At 45.2% G+C, this 27022-nt stretch overlaps 1 protein-coding gene across 1 annotated transcript in view; it reads left to right on the top strand.

The window, feature by feature from the left end:
- The window catches only part of CFAP57 (cilia and flagella associated protein 57), a 79813-nt gene that overhangs the window by 11206 nt on the left and 41585 nt on the right, over positions 1-27022 (top strand). The window contains exons 6-14 of the mRNA XM_030325101.1: positions 393-545; positions 7979-8118; positions 8885-9050; positions 9793-9906; positions 15321-15533; positions 17100-17273; positions 21353-21514; positions 25510-25665; positions 26824-26917. Of these exons, the coding sequence (XP_030180961.1) occupies positions 393-545; positions 7979-8118; positions 8885-9050; positions 9793-9906; positions 15321-15533; positions 17100-17273; positions 21353-21514; positions 25510-25665; positions 26824-26917 (1372 nt within the window). The remainder of the gene's footprint in view (positions 1-392; positions 546-7978; positions 8119-8884; positions 9051-9792; positions 9907-15320; positions 15534-17099; positions 17274-21352; positions 21515-25509; positions 25666-26823; positions 26918-27022) is intronic.

Consider the following 27022-nt stretch of genomic DNA (forward strand, 5'->3'; position numbering starts at 1 on the left):
CGTGGAAGAGGGGCTGTCACCTTCCCCTCCACTGCCCCAGGGTGCACACTGGCATGCTTGACGAGGTGGCACCCGCACTGGGCTTCTGACAGGTGGGCGGGAGCGGGATTTAAACTAACACTTGTTTTCGGAGGGGATCTCAAATTCCGATGTAGAGAGTGATCCTTTTTACAGCTGCTGCTGTCTCTTAGCCACTAATCACTTAAGGGTGAATACAAATCCCACAGAAACAGAGGTGACTCAGCCCTTCCTTGTCCACATCTGAGGGGGATCCTTGGCAGCATGCCCGTCTGGGTATCTGTAAGCTGAAAGTATCTGCGAGGACTCCGAAAACCCAAGGACACGCGGGCAACGTGGGAACATGACTGACGGTTGTGTTGCATCTTGGGCAGATTCCGACGGACCCACAGAGCAATGAGCGGAGTCAGTCGGACAAACAGGATGTCCTCTGCATGTGCTTCAGCCCCTCAGAGGAAACCCTGGTCGTCAGCACCAGCAAGAACCAACTGTACAGCATCACCATGTCCCTGACGGAGATTAGCAAGGTGAGTCTTTCCCAGCAGCGCTTCCTTCCGGCCCAGGGACCGCCTACCACGTGGGCAGGTTTGAATCCAGACTTTCTGAGCAGGGGCTCATTTAGCCCCTTCCTAAGAGCAGAAGAAACTCGAATCTTGGGGCACCTGGGTGGCTCAGTCGATTGAGTGGCCGACTTCGGCTCAGGCTGTGATCTCGCAATTTGTGAGGTCGAGCCCCGCATCAGGCTCTGTGCTGACAGCTCAGAGCCTGGAGCCTGCTTCGGATTCTGTGTCTCCCTCTCTCTCTGCCCCTTCCCTGCTCACACTCTGGGTTGGTCTCTCTCTCTCTCTCTGTCTCTAAAATAAATAAAAATTAAAAAAAAATTTTTTTGGAAAAAGAAGAACCTCAAATCTTAAGGTGCCCCGTAGAAGCACTCGGCTACTCTCAGTGGGGTTGCAACTGCTGCGGCCCCTTTCGAGGACCCCTTGGAGTTGGCTGTCAAGTCTAAATTGTACATATCCTTTAACCCTGCCATTATACTTCAGAGAATTCCTCATACTGCTGCACATGCCTCTCTACCTGCTCATGTGCACAAACATGCATGTGTATGAAGAAGTTGATTGTTTCTTTTTTGTGTTTAAGTAACAAAACTTAAGCATAAATACACTGCAGATACTGCAACAAAAAAGCACCATAAAGATAAAGAGGGTCACTTTGTACTTCTAAAAGGGTCACTTCATCAAGAGGATATTACGGTTTTAAACTTTATGCACCTGATAGCATGCATTCAAAATATATAAAGCAAAATTTGACAGAACAATGAGGAAAATAGACCATCAATAATCATGGGAGGAGATTTTAACATATCTTTCTTGGTAATGGTGGGTTTTTTTTAAATAACAGTTTTATTGAGTATTGATTGGTATTTATTCACATGCCGTGCAATTCACATATTTACAGTGTACAATTCAGTGGTCTTGAACGTACTCACAGAGTTGTTGCAACCATTACCACGGTCAGTTTTAGAACATTTTCATTGCTTCGGGTTCTTTTTGTTTGTCCCTGTGGATTTGAATTATCATCTGAAGTCACTTCCTTAGCCCGATACGGATTTGCTCCCGCCCACCATCTTTGTGCTATTATTGGCAAATACACTTCCATGAGCCCAATGATGCATATAGTTGCTTTCTCAATAAGGTGAAAGAAAAGTGGGGATGAGATATGTATTTATATTTTTTATAATGTAATACATTTACTGGTATTCTTTGTGTTTTTTGGTGGATTCAAATTACTGTCTGGGGTCACTTACTTCAACCTGAAGAATCTCCTTCAGTATTACATGGCAGGCAGGTCTGTGAGCAACAAACTCTTTATTCTTGTTAGGAATTTATTATTATTATTATTATTATTATTATTATTTTAATATTTATTTTTGACAGAGAGACAGAGCATGAGTGGGGGAGGGGCAGGGAGAGGGAGACACAGAATCCAAAACAGGCTCCAGGCTCTGAGCTGTCAGCATAGAGCCCGACGCAGGGCTCGAACTCATAGACAGCGAGATCACGACCTGAGCCGAAATTGGATGCTCAACCGACTGAGCCACCCAGGCGCCCCATTGTTAGGAATATTTTTATGTTTCATTTTTAAGAGACAGCTTTGCTGGATATAGAATTTTTTTTTTTTAAGTTTATTTATTGGGTGGCTCAGTTGGTTAAGCATCTGACTTTGGCTCAGGTCATAACCTCACAGTTCATGAGTTTGAGTCCTGCATCGGGTGAGCACAGCGCTGCCTCTCTGTCTCTGTTTCTCTCTCTCTCCCCCCTCATGGGATTCTCTCTCACTCTCACTCTCTCCCTCCCTCTCTCTCTCTGCCCCTCACTCACTTATGCCCTCTCTCAAAAAAAATAAAGTGTATTTATTTTGAGAGAGACAGAAGCAGTGTGAGTGGGGGAGGAGCAGAGAGAGAAGGAGAGAGAGAGAGAATCCCAAGCATGCTCTGCATTGCAGAGCCCGACGCAGGACTCAAACTTACAAACTGTGAGATCATGACCTGAGCCAAAACCAAGAGCTGGATGCTTAACCAGCTGAACCATCCAGGAGCCCCTGGATATACAATTCTTGATCGACAGTTTTTTCTTTGAGTATTTTGAACATGTTATCCCACGCCCTGTTGGCTTTTATTATTTTTGCTGAGAAATCTGCTGTCACCTTGTTGGACTTCCTTGTAACTGATCAATCATCTTACGCTTGCTGCTTTCAAGGTTTTTTCTTTGTCTTCAGTTTTCAATATTTTTACTATCATGTGTCTGTAGATCTCTTTGTGTTTCAGCTTCATGGATGTGTGCATCAATACTTTCCAATAAATGTGGGGAATTTTGTCCATTATTTATTCAAATATTTTTTTCTGCTCCTTTCTGTCTCCTCTCCTCCTGGTACTCCCACTGTACATGTGTTGGTGTGTTTAGTGGAGTCCCACATTTACCTGCGGTTCTGTTCATTTTTCTTCATTTTTCTGTTTTCCATATTGCATAATCTTTCTTGATCTGCCTTTAACTTCACTGATTCTTTCTTCCGCTAGTTCAGATCTGCTTTTGAGTGCCTCTAGTGTATTTTTCATTTCTGCTATTGTACTTTTTACCTACAGAATTTGCTTTTTTTTTAAACAATGATGTTCTCTATTTGATGTGACATTGTTATCAAAAGTTTCTTTCCTTCTTTAATCATGGTTTTCTTTAGTTCTTTGAACAGATCTGTAATAGCCACTGTGAAGTCGTCATCCATTAAATCCAATACCTGGCCACTCTCACAGGCAATGTCTGTTGCCTATGCACAGCAAAATGCAAATTAAAACAAGTCTGAGATGCCTTTTTTTCTTTTCCAGTGACACTTTTCCTTGCTTTAATATTTTTGTCTTTTTCTGCTTTTGAAATGAGCTTTCAATTACAAAATACCAAACCCCTTAAAAATGCCAGCCATCGGCACACTGTGGAGAAGCCCCCAAGTAAGGATAGATAGTAGTGGCAGTTGGCAAGAGGTGGGAAGTGATTGAAGCAGTGGTTACAGATGTTCACAGGAAGCTAAAACTATCCAGCAGGTTGTGTCTTAATGTTAACACAGGTTAAACTAGTCACTACCTTGGTGGGTGGCCTCAGTGTTTGGGTTCAGGTTCTACACGGCGGTCCAATTTCTTCCAGTTAAGAGTTCTTGGCTTGCACCAATCACAGGGTGGCCAGAGGGCACAGGACCAGTCTATTCATTTTTCAAAATGCTGCCATAGGCCTGCTACATGTGTTGAGAGACTTCAGGAGCCCTACCCTTCAGCGACTGTGTGTAATTTGGGTTTCCTGTCTGGACATGTAGCTCAGCCAAAATCCAGAGGCCATTTGTGAGTTTCAGGGATTGGTACAGAATGTCTTGCCCTTCTACATTCCTCTTGGCATTAGTACAGACATTGTTGTTTTGCAATTTGCTGGAAAGTCTCAGCATTTAAGTGACATTCCTTAATCTGAAACTGAAGTTCATTTTCACTGGGACCATCCTTTCCTTCGCAAGGAATACCTGGTGCTCCATTTTGCCATCTTCTACAAAAAGCACCGTTGAGTGGGACGTAGCAGCTGAAGTGGCCTCAGGGCAACGTACTGCATGACTGGCTCCCCAGACAGCAAAGACAGGTGGAGGGGCCACCTTCTACTACTTACTACATTGTAGTAGTCAGAGTCGTTGGGTAACAACTCTAGAAACTTCCCTAGGACTTTTACCGCTGAAAGCACCACCGCTGAGTTGGCGTGAGATTGCCGGGAAGTTACACGTTCCCAGATGTTCTGAGCCTCCCGGCCATCTTTAGGGTTGTAATTAGGGAGTTCAAGATGAAAATCTGGCCCAGTCAGTGCACTCATTTGGGGCCATCAGCCGCTTATTAATGTTCTGTGGGTTCAGATCGAGTAAGTTGCCATTTAGGTGAGATTCGCTGATTTCAGAAAATGCTGCTACAGCATTAGCCACCACCATTGGATGTGAATCTGCAATGAGATCCCACAGAGTATCCAGAAATCCCTGATCTTCCACCATTTGGGCATCGATATCATGGAATTTTGCCACACAGACTGCCGCTGTCTTCCTAACGTAGGGATCTTCATCCTTCAAGCACTTGCAGAGCTATTCTGTCATCTTGTCCACCCGGATGCACCCCTGGCCCTGCCTGCCAAGGCCTGAATTAGAGGATTGGGATCCTCACAGTCCTTCACAAAGCTATGGACAGCCATGATGGCCATGTCTGGCTGACTCTTGGTGAGGTTCATCAAATAGAGATACGCAAGCTTCTTTAATTTCAGATGGTCAGTGTGCGTAGTTTCTTACATCTGGAAAGAGAGAACTGACATCCTGCCCCCTGGTCATGGCAGCAATCGCTTTCTGCCCAGCCTCCTTCCTCTTTTTCTTTCTTTTCATTGTTGAGTTCAGCCTCTAATTCAAAGATTGCTCCTTTTTTATTGATTGTGAAGTCGCGTGGAGTCAGTTGTGGTTTGGGATCTTTAATGTGCACCAGAGCCAAGGCTGGGGGCGCCAGCAGCCCAGAGAGCCTGGCCTGAGCAGTGGTATAATTGTTTCCTGCACGTCATGACTGAGATGCTTCTTTATGAAAATTTTTTAATGACATTAACCAAAATTAGAAAGTCAGATATCACCCGAAATTTCTGAGAGCAAAAGAGAATGGCAATCCTTATGGGATGGTGAGGGGATGTAAACTGGTATAGACATTCTAGAGAGCAGTCTGATATTTCCTGGTCGAATAGAGAATGCATATATCTTGTTACCCAGTGGTCTGCTCCTGGATGCATACCAGGAATTACATCACGCCGGTCCGTTAGAGAGCACATACAAAGACGTTCGCCTTCGTGTTCGTAGCAATGGAGAGTCGAAGACAACCCAGCTGTCCGTCCGCAAAGAGCTGGATGCATACCACAGAATACCAAATCTCTGGTAGAAGCAATAATTATATACATGACAACATAGATGGTTGAGAGAAAAAAGTAAAACTGAAGAATGCAGTCTGAAGGATGGTGCCATGTATAGAAATATCCAAGAACATGGGGGCGCCTGGGTGGCTCAGTCAGTTGAGCGTCCGACTTTAGCTCAGGTCATGATCTCCCGTTTGGTGGGTTTGAGTCCCGCATCGGGCTCTGTGCTGACAGCTCAGAGCCTGGAGCCTGCTTCCGATTCTGTGTCTCTTCTCTCTGCCCTTCCCCCACTCATGCTCTGTCTCTGTCTCTCAAAAATAAATAAACGTTAAGAAAAAAAAAAGAAAAATTTCCAAGGACACAAATGAGACACATTAATTGGTGCCTTTGATAAGGGAGGAACAAGAGTGAAAATTAAAAGAGGAAGGGAATGAAATATAAAGTAAAAATTGGCCGTACGTGAATTATGACAGTCTGTAACTCTGCGCCTGAGCTACAGAATGAAGAAAGTAAAGATACAAAATCAAGGAAATATGAGGCAAGGTCATCAGACAAGTTTTGGGGCTGGGAGAAAGAGGAAGAGAGTCTGAAGGCCTGGAAAGAGAATAAATGGCATGAAATCGGTATCTTGGAGATTCAGAAAGTGAACTTACTGAAAAACATGGAGTTATCGGTCCGTTGGAGGCTTGTGGTCATGAATTTCAAGTGAAATCGGTAAGCCTGCTTGTCTGATTCTCCATCATCGTACAGCTTCTTAGGCAGAAGTGCAGAGAAAGGACGAAAGAGGATTACTGTTGTGTTTAAGGTAAGAGAGGTGTGAGTGTATTCAAAAGCTGATGGGAATGTGCCAGTAGAGACAGGGAGGTTGAAGATATTGGAGAAAGAAAGGGTAAGGGATGGAGAAGGGGAATACTCTGTCCTGCCCCCCACCCCAGCACAGCACAGCACCTTTTCTTCCGAGATAGTAGGGAAGGTTGAGTGCATGCAGCTGAGTTTGTAAGTGAGAAAGGGCCAGAATTTAAGGGAATCCCCATCTCAGCCTTTGGTTTGCTTGTGAATGGGCCTAAAATGCGTGCACCTAATTGAATTTCCCAGCCATCACTCCTCATTCAGGTGTCCCAGGTATAAGGCCTCCGAAAACAGAACAATGTGAAGCCTGTACAACCAGTGTCACAGGAAGCATCTCCGTGTGAAATCATTCACCCCAGCTCTCACTGCTGCTGGTGGCGGAATGACGCCATTTCTCTGGAGAGAAGTCTGGCAGGGCCTCTGAAGGTCTTTAGAGTCGTTCATGCCATTTCCCCCAGTATTCCCCTTCTAGAAACGTACCTGTTGCGTCCGTCCCAGCCTATTGATAGTGATGCTTTTGGCTAGGAATGCCCGCGGCACTTTGCCCAGGCCCATATTACTCATACCAAACCCCCAGACGTTTCTCCCACCACGGCCAGAGTTGTGGCTGGACTGGACCTTTTCCTTCTTAGGATCATTGCAGGAGGCACTTCAGCACAAAACACCAGGGAACTTAGGGGAACAGATTTGTTACTCACATGCTCTGGAGGGTACGGAGCACACATGAGGGCTGCACAGCAAGGTCATGGGGAGAGAAAGGGCATGGGCTTTGCCTTTACTGGAGTGTGGGGGGTGGGATGTCTAGGATTTTGTGGGTTTGCTCTTTATGGGCTAATTTAAAACCTAAGAGCACAGGAAGGAAGAAGTGGGATCACTCAAGCAGCCAGTTATCCAAGTTATCCAGGGCATTATGAGAAAGGGACTAACATGGGCAGCAGGGGGGGGGGCAGCCTCATTCCTCATCTGGTTGTTTTGCTGGTAACTGTGTCACATAGCTGGCACTATGTTTCTTTAAGATGGATGTCTTTTGAAATGGATGCGTCCGCATTCAAAAGCTTAGTGTTGGATACTTCCACTGAAGGAGCTAAGGAAGTCATCAGAGAGGTACAAAGACTTAACCCGCAAGGATGTTTAGTCTAATGTTATTCCTAAATAACAAATGATGGAATCCACTGAAATGTTCCCATAGTAGAGGAGTGGCTACATTAAATTCTGGTATAGCTATAGAACAAAGTTCTGAGGTGCCTGGGTCACTTAAGCATCTGACTTTGGCTCAGGTCATGATCTCACGGTTCGTGAGCTCGAGCCCCGCTTCGGGTGAACCCCGCTTCTCTCTCCCCCATCTCCTCTCTCTCTATCCCTCATGGGATTCTCTCTCTCTCTCCCTCTCTCTCTCCACCCTCCCTCATTTGTGCCATCTCGCTCTCAAAAAAAAAAAAAATCCTTAAAAAAATTTTTTAATTGCCATTTTTTGTCATTTTAAATTGCTTTTTAAAATAATAGCAGCATTGGAAAATATGCATAATATTAAAGCAGTCTTCCCACGGCCATTATCTGCGCACCCAGGCTAACTAACATTCGTAGGTGGTAATGGAGCTGAAGTATACAGCCAGCCCTTTGCTTACTCTGCCAGATCTCACTCTGTGTGATTTCTCCAGGGGGAGCCTGCTCACTTCGAGTATCTGATGTACCCCTTGCACTCCGCAGCCATCACCGGGCTAGCCACGTGCATCCGCAAACCCTTCATTGCCACCTGCTCTCTGGATCGATCCGTTCGCATCTGGAATTATGAGTCAAAGTAAGGATGAAAGGCTTCACGACTGCAGCGTGCAGGATCCCAGTTGTTACATTTGTTCATGTAAATTATTTTAATTAGAGAGTTTTAAAATGTAATTACTTGAAGCTCTCAGTTGGAAAAGGTGTTTTGTTTTGTTTTTTTAATCAAGTCTGTCAACTTACCTGTTTCTCTTCCCTTTTTGCTCGCGCTCGGGCTAGAACATGGCTTTGTGTTTTATTAAGTGCTTCACCACACGCCAGACACCATGCTAGACAATGGGGACATAAAGATAACACTCCGCCTTCTTAAATAATCTCCTGTGTTCTTCCAGTTTTCCTCTCTCCCTCCAGATGTACTTTTCGTCACATGGGACTCTCCAGACCACTACATCTCTCTCCTCATCACTGCCCCCGACCATCCTTAACTCCCTAGTGACTTTTTCTCCCTGACATGGATTTCCTGAGGATCCCCAGCCTAGAGTGGCCCCCCACTGTAATTTCTCTATCCTTTGTGTATAGCCACTGGGTTGCCGAAAAGAAACCATGCGGTCCTTCCAACTCGGGGGATCCAAATGGAGCTGTGCCTTCAGCATCGCTAGAGAACTCGTTGATCACTTCCCCTGTTTCCCATACTCATTGCCGGACACTCCTCAAATAACCAAAACCTGGGGAAAAGAGGAACCAAAATTTCAAGCGACAAAGTATCTCCTATGCTATGATAGAAATATGTGCCAGATACAATGGAGGGCTCAAGGGAGTTTCTTAGAATTCCATAATCTTGTTCACAGCACTCTGGAGCTATTTAAGGAATACCAGGAAGAGGCTTATACAATCAGCCTTCATCCATCGGGGCACTTTGTTGTCGTAGGATTTGCTGACAAACTACGCCTTATGAATCTACTCATTGATGATATACGTTCTTTCAAAGAATATTCTGTCAGAGGATGCAGAGAGGTAAGATGCTGGAGATAAAGGTTCAGTTTCTTGGAAAACTGGGGGTTGAAGTATCAAGAACTAACACACTCTGGCAAAGTGGGACCAAAGTCTGCTTAGAGAACATCAGTGGCTTTAAAAGAAGAAAAGGCAAGAGATCGGGTTCTCCTCTCCCCAAACTTCTTGAGCATACGGCTCTATCCCATTTCTGTCTTGCTCATCAAGATATTTCACTGAACCCCAAGCCTTGTGAGAGCCCACGTGTGATTAATTCTCTCTCTGATTGCCGAGTAACAAAAAGTGTCAAAAAGGGAAGTCATCTCAGAATCGGAGGGCCAGCCAGTCGGGAAGGTGAAGTTGGAGATTGGGAGGGGCCTGGGAATAGAAGCGTCACCAGGGAGAGGCAGTAGGCCGCCCATCACACTTCCCCCTGAGGTGACTGCAGAAACCAGATAGTGATTTCGGGAGTTGCTTCCCCACTCTGACACTTCTACAAACAACGAATGCTGCACTCTGCCATCCAAGCAGCGTCATGGTCCGTGCACACATCTTGGCCAGTATGAGCTGGCAGCATCTTGGCCAGTATGAGCTACAGGAATAGCCAAGATGCTGGCTGGTCCTCAGTCCCTCTGCACCTTTGCCCCCCGATTTCCACTTCCACACCTGCTTTCTGCCTGAACTCTTTAGGAAAAAGAGCTCTTGACTGTAACGTCCAGAAGCCTCATTTCTCTCATTCTTGCTCTCTTGCTTTGTTTCTTTGTAGTGTTCCTTTAGCAATGGAGGTCACCTGTTTGCTGCAGTCAGTGGAAATGTGATTCACATTTTTGCCACTACGAGCCTGGAGAACATCTCGAACCTGAAAGGACACACCGGGAAGGTCAGTGAGTGAGCAGTGTCCAAGGACACGGGAGGCACAGAGCCAAGCATTATGCTTGCCGAGTGAACAAAAGAGAAGCAATGCGTTTCCTCTTGGAGTTCACGGTCTACTTGGGGAAAGAGACGATAAAACAAAAGCACAGGGTAATTACTAATTGCAATAAATGCAATGAAAGAAAAACATGGGGTGTTATGAGAGTAAATAATGAAAGAGTTGGCATAATTTAGAGTGGGGTGTTCATAAAGGCTGGGTCCTAAAGGAGTAGGAAGGAATTAACCAGATAGAGCTTCAGAGGAGCTGAAAAGTCTGTGGAGCTGGAACCGTAGGTGTCAGGACAAAACGGGACCCAGCTGAGATTGGTGAGATTAGCAAAGGCCCAAGTGCATGGAACCTTGCAGACCTCCTAAGTATAAAAAAACTATAAAAAAGATATCTTCCTTGTGCCTTGAAATCATTGAAGATTTTCAGAGGAGGGAATGATATGACCAGATTTGCATTTTAGATTACTTTGGCTGCAGAAAGAAGAATGTATTGAAAGGGTGGAAATGGTAAGGAGACTATTGTGGATGTCTACACCATTTTGGACCATAAAGGAGATGGTACAGATAGGGAGAAGGAGGTGGATTCAAAAGATACTTAGCAAGCAAAGCCAGTAGTTTTCAGACAGAGTGGAGATGGGGCATGAAGACAAGGGAGGGGCCAAAGGTGGAAAGACTTAAGAAGTCGGTGAAAGAATTTGGACAGAAAAAGCACTTGAAAGGCATGCTAGGCAGAGGACCTATTAGAGATGATGGAACTGGAGTATAAAATAGGGTGGTGGTTTGAGGTACACATGGCTGGAACGTTGGGCACATTCCAGCAGTGGTGGAAGGAGCCAGAGAGGTTGGCTACATCCCAGTGTGTGCACCATGCCAAGGAATTGGACTTTACTCTGTAGGTGATGAGAGGCAACTGAAAGGATTCAGGAAAGGAAGTAATGGGGTTAGAAAGGTACTTCTCCAAACAGTATTGAGGATGGATTAGAGGAGAGGGAACTTGGAGGGATGGAGACCAGCTAAGAAGTGAGGGTGAAAGATGAGTCAGAAAATAAACCATGGCTTTGGTAGTAGAGACAGAGAGAAGCACGACATTAAGTTCCATTTTGTATATGTTATGTGCCATGTGTCCAAGAACTATGGTACTCAGGCATGGGGGTCAGGAAAGAAGTCAAGGCTGAAAATGAAGATTCACGGGATTAGGTGGTAGTGCAAGTCAGAGGCATAGATTACATCACCAAGGGCCTGGAATTTGAGAAGAATCTTGGGCAGAGACAGGTGACCAACATTTCAGGGACTGGTTAAAGAAGAGAAGGACTGCAAATGAAGGCACAGGAGAACTTGGAATCAAGGAATTGTATCAGAGAAGTGAAGGAACTCTTCCAAGATAAAGTAGTTGGTGGCATTAAAGGTCAGAGAGAGGGGCGTCTGGGTGGCTCAGTTGGTTGAATGTCCAACTCTTGATTTCAGCTCAGGTCATGATCTCATGGTATGGTATGTGGGATGGAGCCCTGCATTGGGCTGACAGCATGGAGCCAGCCTGGGATTCTCTCTCTCCCTCTCTGCCCCTCCCCTGCTCACTCGCTCGCTCTCTCTCTCTTTCTGTCTCTCAAAAATAAATCAACATTTACAAAAATAAGTAAAGGTCAGAGAGAGGTCCTGTAAAGACTAAAAACTAACCATTGAGTGTGGCAAATAACAGGTGCATAAGTGCAGGAACTGTGAAAACACTGAGCTTTCCGGGTTTCAACAATGCGATTGGTCTTCAAGTGACTGTGGAGGTGCAGATGAAAGCATGCCAGGTGATTCTGATGCTCTTTCTAGAACCATGTGCATCTCCCTGGGAGGCCCTCCCTGACCAGTCCAGGAAAGCAGCCCTTTGTTGCATCCCTTTGCAAGTATTTATAACACTGGTTTCTAACCAGGGTTGTATGTTAGACTTACATCTGCAGTATTAAAAATATACATATACAGATGGAGGATACAATAAAGCCATGCCCATGGAAATTTATAACCTTAAATACATATATTAGGAATATAAAAAGATAAAAATCAGTGATATAATCATCTAAAGAAGTTAGAAAAGGAACAGCAAATTAAATTCAAAGAAGATAAAAGGAAGGAAATAGTAAGGATAAGAGCAGAAGTTAATGAAATAGAAAATAAACACAATAGAAGATCATCAAAGCCAAAACATGGTTTTGGGTTTTTGGGTTTTTTTTTTTTTAATGTTTGTTTGTTTTGAGAGACGGGGGGAGGGGAGAGAGATAATCTAAGCAGGCTCCGCACCATCAGCACAGAGCCCGATACGAGGCTCTCATGAACCATGAGATCATGACCTGAGCCAAAATCAAGAGTTGGACATTTAACCAATTGAGCCACCCAGGCACCCCAGGTTTTTTTAAGTAATCTCTACTCCCAATGTGGGGCTCAAACTCAGAACCTTGAGATCCAGAGTTGCATGCTCTACCAACTGAGCCAGTCAGGTGTCCCCAAAACTTAGCATTTTGAAAATGCAAAATGGACAAGACTTTAACATGACTGATTACGAGAGGAGAAAAAAAGGAGGAAAGGTAAATAACCAGTATGAGGAATGAAAAGGGGATATCAGTACAGATCCTATATAATAAAAAAAGATCATGAGGGGATATTATGAACAACTTTATGAAAATAAATTTGAATAATATAGATGAAACAAATTCCTAGAAAAATTGAGTCTATCATTTAAAAACCTTCCTATAAAGAAAACTCTAGGCCCAGAGCATATCACTGGAGAATTATATCAACTTGTAAGGAAAAAAAAAAAAAAATGACACTAATAATATTGAAGAAACTCTTGCAAAGTATAGAGAAAAGAGCAAATACTTCCCAATATTGTTCTGTGAGGCCAGCATAATCATGATACCAAAACCTGTCAAAGACATCACAAGGAAGAAATGCTAAGCTGGTCTTTTTTGTGACCATAGAAATAAAATATTATCAAGCCAATCCATCAATATATAAAAAGGAGAACACAACATGACCAAGTTGGATTTATTCCAGGAATACAAGATTGTTTTACAATTTGAAATCAATTAATGTGGTACACCACATTAGCATAGTAAGGATGAAAAAATCATATGTTTATCTCCATAAATGCAGATATAATAAAATTGATAGCATTTAATATCCATTCACGATTTTAAAAAACAACACTTGGGGCACCTGGGTGGCTCAGTCGGTTAGGCATCCAACTTCAGCTCAGGTCATGGTCTTGTGGTTTGTGAGTTCGAGCCCCACATCGGGCTCTGTGCTGACAGCTCAGAGCCTGGAGCCCATTTCAGATTCTGTGTCTCCCTCTCTCTCTGCCCCTACCCTGCTCACGCTCTGTCTCTCCTTCAAAAGTAAGTAAACATTTAAAAAATTTTAAATAATAAAAAAATAAACAACAAACTAAAAAATAATAGAACTTCTGTTATAAAAATCTTATGCAAGATATTTAAGAAAACCTACGACAAACAGCATACTTGATCCTAAAATTATGAAAGCATTCCTTCTGAGATAGAGAACAAAAGATGATGCCTTCTGTTAGCCTGGTACTGAGTCCTAACCAGTGCAATAAGACAAGAAAAGGAAATATGTCTTAGTCCATGAGTCTGCCATAACAAAACAGCACAGACTGGGTAGCTCATAAAGAACAGAAAAGTTTCCTCACAGTTTGGAGGGCAAGAAGTCCAAGACTCAGGTGCCAACATGGGTAGATGAGGGCCCTCTTCCTGGCTGCAGATTTCTCATATCCTCACATGGTAGAAGGGGTGAGCTAGCTCTCTGGGGTGTCTTTCATAAGGACACTTACTAATCCCATTCATGAGGGCTCTACCCTCATGACCTAATCACCTGTCAAAGGGCCCCACCTCCCTATACCATCATCTTCTCGGGTAAGGATTTCAACATACGAACTGGGGGGTGCAGGGTAGAGTAAGAGGCAGAAACATTCAGACCAGAGCAAAATAAAAAGCATAGAAATTGGAAAGGAATAAATAGATCCTCACAGACAACATGACTGAGTATGTAGGAAATTCAAAGAGTTTTCAGAGAAACTATTAAAATTAGTGAATCTAGGAATAGTGTTGGAAATAGCATCACTATATTTTTTCAAGGGTATTTGTACATAATAGTAACAGAGAATCCAATTTAAGAGGTGGAAGTGGAGCTGAGGAGGTGGTTAAGGACGTGCCCCACAGGGTCTCAGTCATGGAAATACCAAAAGAGGTGGCCAGTGGGTCAGAAGGTTGGTTCCTTATGAGAAGATAAGCAAATATATTGAAGATAATGGGAACCAGGACTCTCACTATTGGAGAAGGAAGTTATAAATATGATAAGGGGAAGATCTAGAAAGTTGTTGTTGTTGTTGTTTGTTTCTTTGTTTAGTGACCTGGCTGAACGAATCCTGAGAAGTCTTTCTTTCCCCTGCAGTGTGCAGCCTTGATGTCCCTGCTCAGATTTTTGTTCTTTTTTTTATCTTTTCTCTGGTTGCCCCTGCGTTGACCTGAGCCACTCATTAGTCACAGATTGGGCTTAGCCCCCTTAGCCGGTTACACTTTCACCCTTTACCATTGGATCTGTGTGGCTGGGAGGCGGCTGTCACAGTTCACAGAGTTCACGTTTTTTTGCTCCTTGTTCAGCCAGGTTCTAGTAGTTTGGAGGTTCTCTCTGTACCTGAGAGAGTGCAGCCCTAGCCATGCACACAGTCTTCCAGGCTGCCAGGGATAAGTGTGATTTTATTTCTAAGCCTGGCTTCCTGGGAGATGCCCGTGGACCAGAGGAGATTATTATTCGGTTAGGGTTTGGTCAGATGTTATGTTTAAACCCCTTGTGCTAGTGAGGTTTCTGCCCTGTGTTGATGGGTCCCTGTGCAGCTCAGAAGACGCTTTCGAGTTTTCCCCATATCCTGCTCCGATTGCTCTTGAGTGGGGTGGCTTAGCACATGCGCACAACCTTCCCAACCCCCAGAGTTGTCTATGATTGCAGAAGGTCTCTCCTTGACTGTGTCTTTCCCTCGTTCTATTAAAATTCTCATGCTCTGCTATTTGCTCATATTGTGGACCTACCAGCCCTTTCTTAATCGCACTACACCGATACCTCCATCATTTTAGACAATGCCCAGAGGGTAGACTTGTTCATGCTCTGTTCCAAATAAAGCCAGTTTTGGGTTTGCTGAAGGGCACGCACCAGGAAAGGACATTCTGCCTCGGTCTAGTGGAACACGTGAGGAGTTCATCCTCCTTTCCCTAATGAGGCATGTGTGTGTGTGTGTGTGTGTGTGTGTGTGTGTGTGTGCACGTGTGTGCACAGGGACATATGCACGCTTTTAACTGGGTACGCCTTCATCCCCTGTAGGTTCGCTCGGTTGTGTGGAACGCGGATGACAGCAGACTGATCTCTTGCGGCACAGACGGTGCTGTCTATGAATGGAATCTGTCCTCAGGAAAGAGAGAGACAGAATGCGTTCTCAAGTCCTGCAGTTACAACTGTGTTACTGTCTCCCCCGATGCCAAAATTATCTTTGCAGTTGGATCAGACCAGACCCTCAAGGAGATTGCAGACTCTTCGGTGAGTCTGCCCCGGCCCCACCTCCGGGCTGCCCGCTGGTCTGCAGAAGACAGCCTCCACGGGCGCAGCAGGAAGTGTGACGGGAAGAGGGCTCGTCAGAACAGGGTCCCTTCTTCATGGGACGACCCTCTGGGTCATTCCGTTATTGATACTTCTGGGATTTCCTGCCCGGCGCCCTACCTGACTGGTTAAACCGTGGGGCCCCTTTCTCCTTCTGTTTTGCTGGCTGGCTACAGGTCTCTTCCACCCTCCAGGCCCGCAGGTCAGCAACATCTCCAAACTGCATGCTTACCCTGGGGTAGAGACGGAAGTATAGTTACCGCTGTCGCCTCGGCTCGGCCACCACATTTGTTCGAGACCTCCAAACTCTGAAATTTAGGAATTACCACATTTGGCTCCAAATAGCTGAGGGAGGAGAGAAGAGTTCAGCAGAGACACTTCACACAAACGTGGCTGGGTCCTTCTCCAGGCGCCAGTGACAGCCGATCTTCTTTGGTGCTCGTCACCCTCCTGGCGCTGGGGCCGGAAAGCGCACAGACACCATGGCAGCAGACTGACCCGAGACGGGTTTCACCATGATTGGAGCCCAGCTGAGAGGAGGGGTCTCTCCACTGTGCCCCCAAGTAGCTTAGTCCTAATTGTGTGGTGGCTTTTACAGTGCTGAACCGGAACAAGCCCCTTCAGGCCAGACCCGCAATTCACGCCTCTTGCTGTCCCTACTAGCCGGCGCACACTGCATGACCCACAGAAACATTCCCTCAATGTTTGGTGGGAGGGTGGGTGGGTGATTGGATGGAGGGAAGGCACGGTGAGTGAATTCACGAAAAACAAAATGAGTTTCCTGATAGTATAGTTTTGTTTGTGTAATGGGCATTAATAACTGTTTGCTGAATGGCTATATGATCCGTATCGCATTCTGAGTGTGAGATGTGAGGTAGCCTAGCAGTCACGAGCAGAGACACTCGGGCCTGACTGCCACTTCCTAGGTGGGTGCTGTCTGTGTGGCTCTGTTTCGTCATCTTAAAATAGGGGTAACGGTAACTGCCCCCAAAGGGTTTTTGTGAGGATCAAATGAGTTAACAACATGCAAAAGCCTTAAAATGGGGCTTGGCTTCCTTGTAAAAAAAATTTTTTTTAATGTTTATTTAGTTTTGAGAGAGACAGAGACAGAGTGTGAGTGGGGGAGAGACAGAGAGAGAGGGAGACACAGAATCTGAAGCAGACTGAGCTGTCAGCACAGAGCCTGACACGGGGCTCGAACCCACGAACCGTGAGATCCTGACCTGAGCCGAAGTCGAATGCTTAACCGACTGAGCCACCCAGGCGCCCCTTGGCTTCCTTTTATTAACGTTAATCCTAACTCCCAGAATACTTGTTCACCAATCAGGCAGCCAGGATACACTGAAATCAGTGCCTTTTATGCGTAGGCACCATGCCAGGTGCTGTAAGGAATAGAGAAACATTTTTCAGTACAGAACTTGCCCAAGTGTTGCTGTTACAGGAGAGGAGGGAATGACATGGGGCCACAGCTGAGCCCGTCACCCTGAACACCCGTCTGTGTTCCAGATCCTTCGAGAGATATCAGCCTTTGATGTCGTCTACACAGCCATCGTCATCTCGCATTCTGGGCGCATGATGTTTGTGGGCACCTCGGTGGGAACCATCCGTGCGATGAAGTACCCGCTGCCTCTGCAGAAAGAATTCAATGAGTACCAGGCCCATGCGGGTCCTATCACCAAGGTGAGAAGGGGCCCTCTCTTTAGGGGCCCATTCCCAGAACTAGCTCTCCGTGGATCCATCTGATCCTGCCCTCCACACCCCTGCTTCATCCTTGCAACCCCTCTCTGTGTCTCCTCTCCCCTTATTCCTCTCTCCCTCTTTATTCATCCAACCACCCATTCAGTGAGCCCTTATTGGCTACTAATACTCTTTGTTTCAACTACTCCCACGAATATATCTTAGGAGATCATCAGAGGTACACCTAAAGATTCATGTACAAGGTTGTTCACCATAATACCATGCATAATAATGGGCCATTTGAGAGAAGCTGTATGCCACCCACCCAGATCTCCCATCTGCTGAGTGCTGGCTGCCGCATCCGGCTGTCCTCCCCCACGGAAGTGCCCTGGACCAAAAAGAGTCAAAGCCCAGGAGATGAACCCCTCCGTCCCCCTGAAGTCACAAAACATGAACACACATTTGTAAATTGTCCCTCCAACAACACCAACACCCAAGGCTTTGAACTATGTCCCAAACTCTACACTGCCTTGCCCGCAGACAGTATCCTTATGAAGAAAGGATTTTTCATTATCAGCTGGAACATTCCCGTATTGAGCCTGGGTCTTGCACTCAAAGTAAACTGAAAACTCCCCCTCTTCTCTTTATAGCTGTGAAGTTTTGTGGATAGGTATTTATTTTTCTGATTATGAAAGCAACACGTATTCACTTTATAAACAAAAATCCCTATAGTATCCTCATTAATGTTTTGATGCCTTTTCTCATACTCTTCTGTGTACTTTTGTGTGCATTTTAAATAAATAGAGATTATACTGTATGTACTTTTGTAGGCTGCTTTTTTTTTTTACTTAATGCTATTATAAGCATTTTTTTCATATAATTAGGTGTTCCTCAAAAACATGATTTTAGTAACTACACAAATATCCCAACAAATGATGGACCATAACTTACTTAATTCTTCTCTTACAACTAGGCTTTTTTAAAAAATTTTATTTATTTTATTTATTTTTATTTTTATTTTTTTATTTTTTTAGTTTATGTATTTATTTTGAAAGAGGGAGAATGAGCTGGGGAGGAGCAGAGAGAGAAGGAGACAGAGGATCTGAAGCAGGCTCTGTGCTGACAACAGAGAGCCCAATGTGGGGCTTGAAAACATGAGCTGTGAGATCATGACCTGAGCCGAAGTTGGATGCTTAACCGACTGAGCCACCGAGGCTCCCCTACAACTAGACATTTATTTTTATTTTTTTAATGAGAGGCTTTTTTACTGTTTATTTATTTTGAGAGAGAAAAAAAGAGAGAGAGAATCCCAAGTAGACTCCACACTCAGCACAGAGCCCAAGGCAGGGCTTGATCCCACAACTATGAGATCACAACCTGAGCTGATCAAGAGTCAGATGCTTAATTGACTGAGCCACCCAGGTGCCCTGAGAGTTTTTTTTTTTTAAGTTTTTTAAATTTATTCTGAGAGAGAGCGTGCACGTGTGCGAGTGCAAGCAGGGGTGGGGCAGAGAGAGAGAATCTTAAGCAGGCTCTGTGGTGTTATTGCAGAGCCCAACTCAGCTCAGTCTCACAAACCATGAGATCATGACCTGAGCTGAAATCAAGAGTCAGATGCTTAACTGACTGAGCCACTCAGGTACCCCGGCATTTATTTTTATTTTTTTTATTTTAAAGAGAGAGAGAAAACATGAGCAGGGGAGGGGCAGAGGGAAAGAGAGAGAGAATTTCAAGCAGGCTCCGTGTCCAGTATAAGGTCGACACGGGGCTCAATCCCACAACTGTGAGATCATGACCTGAGCTGAAATCAAGAGTTGGATGTTGAACCAACTGAGCCACCCAAATGCCCCTAAAACTGGGCATTTAAATGACCTTATGAACTCTAATATTCTGCTCTACAGATTTCTGTGGGCATCTCTGATTATTTAAAATTTTTTTTTTCAACGTTTATTTATTTTTTTTGGGACAGAGAGAGACAGAGCATGAACGGGGGAGGGGCCGAGAGAGAGGGAGACACAGAATCGGAAACAGGCTCCAGGCTCTGAGCCATCAGCCCAGAGCCCGACGCGGGGCTCGAACTCACGGACCGCGAGATCGTGACCTGGCTGAAGTCGGACGCTTAACCGACTGCGCCACCCAGGCGCCCCATCTCTGATTATTTTAAAGGCTAAATTGCTAGACAGGGGTAAAAGCCCCAAGTGAAAGAACATTGCCATTTGTAAGGTTGTTTTTTTTTTTATTTTTTTAACGTTTACTCATTTTTTGAGAGGCAGAGAGAGACAGAGCATGAGTGGGGGAGGAGCAGAGACAGAGGGAGACACAGAATCCAAAGCAGGCTCCAGGCTCTGAACTGAGAGCACAGAGCCTGATGCGGGGCTCGAACTCACAAACCATGAGATCATGACCTGAGCCAAAGTTGGACACTCAACTGACTGAGCCACCTGGACACCCCCATTTGTAAGGTTTTGATGCACATTCCTCATGGTGAGAAGGCATCTTCATAGTTGATTCTTTTGCTTTCACTTTTTATTTTGAGATGATTATAAATTCATAGGAATGTAAAGATGGCATAGGTCCAGTGTACCCTTCTCCCAGTTTCCCAGTTTCCCCCAATAATTGTATCTACTGTAACTATAGTATGATATCACCCCAGAAAATTGACGTTGGTACAATAGGTGTGTGTGTTTCGCTGCCATTCTATCACATGTATAGATTCCTGTAACCAGCACTGCAGTCAGGGCACAGAACTGCTTCATGGCCACAAAGAGCCCCCTCGGGCTACCTTTGATAGTGACACCCACCCACCCCTCACCCGCCTCCCTCCCTAGTCCTATGCAAACACTTGTTGGTTCTCCAGTTCCATAATTTGTCATTTTATTTATTTGTTTATTTATTCAGAGAGAGAACATGCCATGCATCCTCCATAATTTGTCATTTTAAGAATTTTATATAGGGCGCCTAGGTGGCTCAGTCAGTTAAGTGTCCAACTCTTGATTTGGGCTCAGGTCATGAGCTCATGGTTCACGAGCCCCGCATCAGGCTCCGCGCTGACAGCACAGAGCCTGCTTGGGATTCTCTCTCCTCTCTCTCTCTCTCTCTCTCTCTCTGCCCCTCCCTCGCTTGTACACACACACACACACACACACACACACACACACACTCTTTCAAAATAAATAAATACACCTTTAATAAAAAAGAATTTTATTTATTTTTCCCGCACACCCTAAGAATTTTATATAAATAGAATGGTACAGTATGTGACCTTTTGACAGTGGCTTTTCTCGCCCAGTGCATACCCTCGAGCTCCATCTAAGTTTTCTCATGTATCAATACTTCATTTCTTCCATGGCAGGAATGCACCATCATCTGTTTAGCCGTCTGCCTATTGCAAGATAGTTTACTGTTTTCCCAGTTTTGGGCTATTACAAATAAAGCTGCTATGACCAATCACGTACAGGCTTCTGTGTGAACCTTCCTTTCTCTGGGGTAAATGCCCAGGGGAATGATTGCTGGATCATGTGATACATTTATGTTTAGTTTTTTTTAAGAAACTGCCAAGCTATTTTCCATTCCCGCCAGCAATGGGTGCAAGATCCAGTTTCTCCACATCGTTGCCAGCATTTGGTATTGTCACTATTTCTCATTTTAGCTGTTCTAACACGTGTGTAGTAATATCTCCCCGTAGTTTTAATATGCATTTCCCTAATGACTAATAGTGGTGAACATCTTCTTGTGTGCCTCTTTGCCATCTGGATACCTCTTTGACGAAACGTCTCCATATTTCTTGCCCACCCTCTAGTTGGTTTGGGTTTTTTACTGCCGAGTGTTGAGAGTTCTTTTTATAATCTAGATAATAATTAACTCTTCAGATTCCAAATCCACAGAGGACATGACCCAGTCTTGCTTCTTTTATTTATGAACAGAAGCTTGTGAGATGTATCTCATTCTTACCCAGGATCCTGTCTTCCTTCCCGTGAGGATGTGCCCAGGGTTGCCTGAATGGAGGCCCTGCACACAGCCAGCTCAGTTCTGGTCACCCACGACCTCTGAAAGCTTCCTCTCCATGCTCTTTCTCTCCTCAGATGTTGCTCACCTTTGATGACCAATTCCTGCTGACTGTTGCTGAAGATGGCTGCCTGTTTACCTGGAAGGTCTTTGATAAGGATGGTCGAGGAATCAAGCGAGAGAGGGAGGTGGGCTTTGCCGAAGAGGTGCTCATTACTAAAACAGACATGGAAGAGAAGGTAAGAATTGGGTCTAACGAAGAGAGACGTGGAAATTCCTTACCAGACTGTGTCCAGACTCCTGGAACTGGCATTCGAGGGCCTGTGTAGCCTGGCTACCCCCCACTGCCCAGCATAGATCCCCCCCCCCGCCACCGGCTCCTTGCACATTCCCTGCCCCCACCATCATGCTGCCCTCCTCACTGCGGCTACATGTCTTCCCACCCCCACCCTGCCCATCATCCTGCCACGTGGTCATCTTGACTTACACTCTGCTCCACTTGTAGCCTGTGAAACTACCTTTCATCTTCCTACTCTTTGAGGACAGTAGCCATGACATGCAGTTCCCTTGGGTGACCAGCAGTTTCTAGCCCATGCTAGACACGTGAAGACAGTCGATCAGTATTTACAGAATTGAACTGACAAGCTGACTATACCTGTTGTATCTGGGAAACTTAATAATTGCTAGTAGAGCCTTCTTTATATAAAAAAAAGTTATTTAGAAAACGTCCCTGAAAACCAGTTCTCTTCATAATAAAACAGTAAAGGTAATAATAACCAGCATATTTTTTTTAGGTTTTCTACAAACCAGGCACTGCACTAATTACTCTATAAGTATTTTCTTATTTAAATCTTATATCATCTCTGTGAGGAAGATACTGTTACTCTCCCCATGTTTTAAGAAGTGACTCTGGAGGAGTGAAGTGAAGTGTAGTAGGACCAGAGTTCTGACCGAGATTTAATCTAGAGCCCACTCTCTTCATCACTACCCCAAAGGGCCCTCCCTGCTGCAAATGCATTAAACACTCTGGGAAGACGTGTTTTGAGAGTTCTGTGCCACGCTCCCTAAGGGAGATGCCAAAGGGATGGGAAAGTCACGAGGCTTACAGAGAATGGCAGAGCTATGCATTCATTGCTGTTCATCCAGGATCTAGAGTGCATTTATTGACTACCTACTGTTTGCTAGGTACTGCGGATGCATGTATAAAAAGACAGGCATGGGCCCTGTGATCAGGAAACACAGTCAAGTAGAGATGAGAAAACCATCAGAGCAGCAAGGCAAAATGGCCCCAAAGCAGGATGATGAGACCCAGGTATTCCCAGAGATCCCTACCAGAGCTCCCTGGAACTTTCTGCAGGAAAGGAAAAGTGGGAGGAAAGGATAAGGGAGAGCCTATGAGAGTCAGGATCTGACCTCCTGCAGGAAGGCAAGCACATCTTCTGTTCCTCCTCCTCTCTGTTTTCTCCCCCATTCTTCCCCAAGGGTAGGGGAAAAGGACAACTAGGAGACACCAGGCTGTGCCAAAGACCTGAGGTGTCTGGGCTGACTCCTGAGCCAGCCCCCAGCTTGGCCTTGTTCTGCTTACCTCCTGGAGCCCCTTCTATCTCTGCATGTGAGAGACTGCAGTCTTACTCCCTGTAAACCTCCCTGTCCTTCCCAGCTCCCCCCTCCTTGCTCTCTCTCCACCTGTCCTCTAAAAGTCACATTTCTCAGAATTCCCAGCTCTCTTTTTCTTCTTGAGACTCTATGATATTCTATGTAACTATCTCTCACAACATGATTTACCTACTCATTCATTCATCCAACCACTACTTACAGAGGTGCCCTGTTATGTGCCAGGCACCATACTAAGGTCTAGGATGACAGAAATGAAAGACATGTGGGGGCCTTGAGCTCATAGCCTGGAAGGAGGTATAGGTAAAATTAAAAAGGGAAACTAAGTGTGTTACAGGTGTTATGAAGGAACGATGCTCTGGGGTCACAGGGGAAGGGACCCTGACCCAAGCCAGGTGGTACCAGAGGAAGTAAGTGAGCCTTGGACGGAGCCTTCCTGAACAGATGGGAAAGGTTCTTCCACACCAAGGGGTGAGTGTGCAGAAGGATGAGACAGGTGCTCCGGGGAAGATGCTAGGTGGGGCCAGAGGTGAGAGGGTGTGCGGAGCTGGAGGGTCTTTTACACCATGTTTCAGACTTTGGAAATTGTTCCTAAGGACCCACTGATAGATGTAAGTTAGGGAATGACCTCAAGAGAGCCTCGTCTGCGGCCAGGCGCACGGATTGAGGAAGGATGATGAGCATGTGGCCCAGACACAACGTGTCAGAAACCAGCGTCACCATCACTAAATGTATTCCACTAGTCCGAGGCAGACCCCGGGGTGACCCATTCATCTGATAAACATTCACTTAATGCTATGTTGCTGGCCCTGTGCTAGGCACCCAGGAGAAGGCAGTGAATCAGGAGAGGCCAAGTGCCACTCGTAGGGAGCATCCTACCAAGGAGACCATCTTCATCCGTGGCCGCGTCCCCTTCACCCCACACCCCGCCAGGCACCATGTTCCCTCAAATCTGTCTCTTAAATCTCTCCATTCCACCATCCTGCCCATCCCCTACCTGTACTATGTGGTACCCCCTCCCCACCAATCCCTCTGTCTTAGTGCTTGAATCTAGCCTGGGCTACACACTGCCATCAGAGAGGTCTTTCTGAGACCAGAGTGAGCTCAATCAGGTTGGACAAGGACCTTTAGAGGACCGCTAGGAGAAAATCCTAATTTCTTATCATGGCCGGCAACGACCTTGATGGTCTGACCCCATCTCGGCCTCCTCTCCCTCTGCCTCCCACCTGCACCTCATCACACACAGCGCTTTGACCAGGCGTCCTCACTCTTATCCCTGACTTTGCACATGCAACCTGTGTTCATCCCTCATCTCAGTACTTCCTGTGTGCCAGGGCCACACTTGTCCTCTGGGCAGGAATGCAGAAATGAGCATCACACGTTCATTATTCTCTAATTGTCCATGGCTATGGGGGATATAGACCAGAAAAGATGAGACAGGGATGCATGGGGGGGGGAGGGGGGGAGAGGGTGATCATGGATGAGTGAGAGGAAAACACCTGTGTGCTCACCATCTCTGTCATTAACATTAACTTTTTCAGGAAATGAAGGGTGTGTGCATCACAGTATTTTTAGAAAACTTTGACATCAGCGAATGCAACAGATTGAAAGAAATCACTAGATGTAGGAACAAGCAAGACAGGACGAGTTAGGACCTAAATTAATGTTAGTGAGGCCAGAAGAGGCATAACAGACATTGAGAGGGACAGATTGACAGTCCTGGGAAGCTGCCTGGCTCTGGGCGCTCATCACAATTTGTAATGATGTGTTTATTTGGCTTCCTCGGTAGACGATAGAGTCGATGGGGGCAGGAATCACAGTTAACACTGTTTCTCAAGTACCTACTATGTGTTAGGCACTCTTCTGGGTACTAGGCATGTATCAGTATACAAAGCCAACAAAGATTTCAGCCTTCCCAGAGCTTAAATTCTTTTTTTAAATGTTTATTTATTTTTTGAGAGTGGGGGAGAGCAAGTGGAGTGGGGAGAGGGGCAGAGAGAGAGGGAGACAGAGAATCTGAAGCAGGCTCCAGGCTCTGAACTGTCAACACAGAGCCCAATGCGGGGCTCGAATCCACGAACCGTGAGATCAGGACCTGAGCTGAAGTTGGATGCTTAACCAACTGAGCCACCCAGGCGCCCCTTGGAGCTTAAATTCTAATGAGGAAGAAGACAAAGGACAATAAATTCATAAGTAAACTATATTAGAAAGTGCCTAGATCTAAGAAAATAATAAAAAATGAGCAGAGTGAGCAGGGTGGTGAGTGCCGGGAACGGGAAGGGAAGGGTCGCAGGATTAACTAGTGTGGCCCAAGTAGACCTCATTTAACAGGTGACATTAACACGTATTTGAAGATGAGAGAATTATTAGCGGCATGCCTAGCACCCAGTAGGGCTCACTGAATGGATGTTGTGAGGGCAGAGGAGGAAGCCCATATGTTATATGTTTCCTCGTTTTTAGCCCGTGGGTCTTGTGGGGAAAAGATGACAGGGTCTAGTTGAGACACATGAGTCCGAGGCTGAGCAGAACCGCAGATCTCAGAGAGCTCAAGGCCCCAGGTTAAATATTCCCCTTCACCCCCACCGTGAATGTTCTTGACTCTGATGTCCTTCTCCCAAAGGCTCAGATCATGCTGGAGCTGAAGACTCGTGTGGAAGAGTTAAAAATGGAGAATGAGTATCAGCTGCGACTGAAGGATATGAACTATTCTGAGAAGATTAAGGAGCTAACAGATAAGTTCCTGCAGGAAATGGAGTCCTTGAAAACGAAAAACCAGGTCTGTCTGAGAGACTGAGCTGACAGCCACAAATAATGAGACATTGCCAATTTACTCCAGAAGGAACTGCCCTCCCTTACCCAAGCCAAGCCCAAACAATGAACTATATGATACCGTGTGGTTTTTAAGCATAGTTGCTAACATCAGAAATGCTTACAGCAAAGTGCGAGGTGGAACAAAGAAGAATACAAAACCGTAGTGAATGGTATTAATTAAGTAAAATACACATAGAATAGTTCATAAGAAAATAGTCAGCAATGTGATTACTTCAGGAAGTTGAGATTCTGGGTAATTTAAATTTTGTTCTTTCTACTTTTCTGTGTTTTGCAAATCACCTACAATGAGAATATATTATCTCTGTGATCAAGAGAAACTTACTTAAAAACAAAATGAAAAAGGTAACAAGAAAAGCAAAGTGTAGAAAAAGAAGAGCTACCAGAATATTGATTTCTGGATTGTCAGTAGTTTAAATAAAATTAGTCTAAATGGTCCCTCCTGTAGTCAGATTTGATCTACAGGACTTCCCAGAATAACCCCCTTTGTTCACAAATCTGTCTTGCCCTTCATCTAAAACCCCTGGCTTAGAGGGTATTTGTTCTTTTATGTTATCGCCATGGGTCAGAGAGTTTAGCTAAAAGGAAAAAAAAGCCCCTGGCTGTTAGTTTTATTATTTTATTCCTTTGTCAACAAATACTGACGTGGTGCCCTCCACAAGCTCAACTCGAAGTTATTCCTGGGAGCGCCCCTCTGCCTGCAAGGAGCTTTCCTGCTCTATTAAAGAAAACACTTCTTAGAAGCTGACACATTAACACATCCAAGGATTTAGTTGACGGCACTGTTCAGACAACAGAGAATTCAAATGAATCCTTACTTTTTCCACCTCAAAATCCATCTGCTACATGTCCAAAACTGAACTCATCATTGACAAGACCCATTTAGTAGGAAGGATATAAATAAAGCCTAGAACTTACAGAGCAGAATATAATGTAAATAAAAAGCGATAGCTTGCTTGTGGCTCACAGAACAGTGCCTGGTGCAAAATGACAGGCTTGAGAAACGTTTGTAAGTGAAGGAGGATGTCACTTATAAAATGTGTTGTTGCCCTGGGGTGATTTCAGCAGATGCGTGGAAATGAGAACAGCTGACTCTGTGTTTTAGGTTTTAAAAACAGAAAAAGAAAAGCAGGATGTGTTCCATCGCGAACGCATTGACGACCTCCTAGACAAACAGAGCCAGGAACTGCAGGACCTGGGTGAGTCCCGAGGTAGAGGCCACGTGGTAGCGTGGGGACAAAAGTCTGAGAGTGTCCCCCCTCCCCCACCACCGTTGGGACCGAACAGAAGTCCCAGGTAATCTG

Source organism: Lynx canadensis, chromosome C1, assembly GCF_007474595.2.
Source record: "Lynx canadensis isolate LIC74 chromosome C1, mLynCan4.pri.v2, whole genome shotgun sequence".
NCBI lineage: Eukaryota > Metazoa > Chordata > Mammalia > Carnivora > Felidae > Lynx > Lynx canadensis.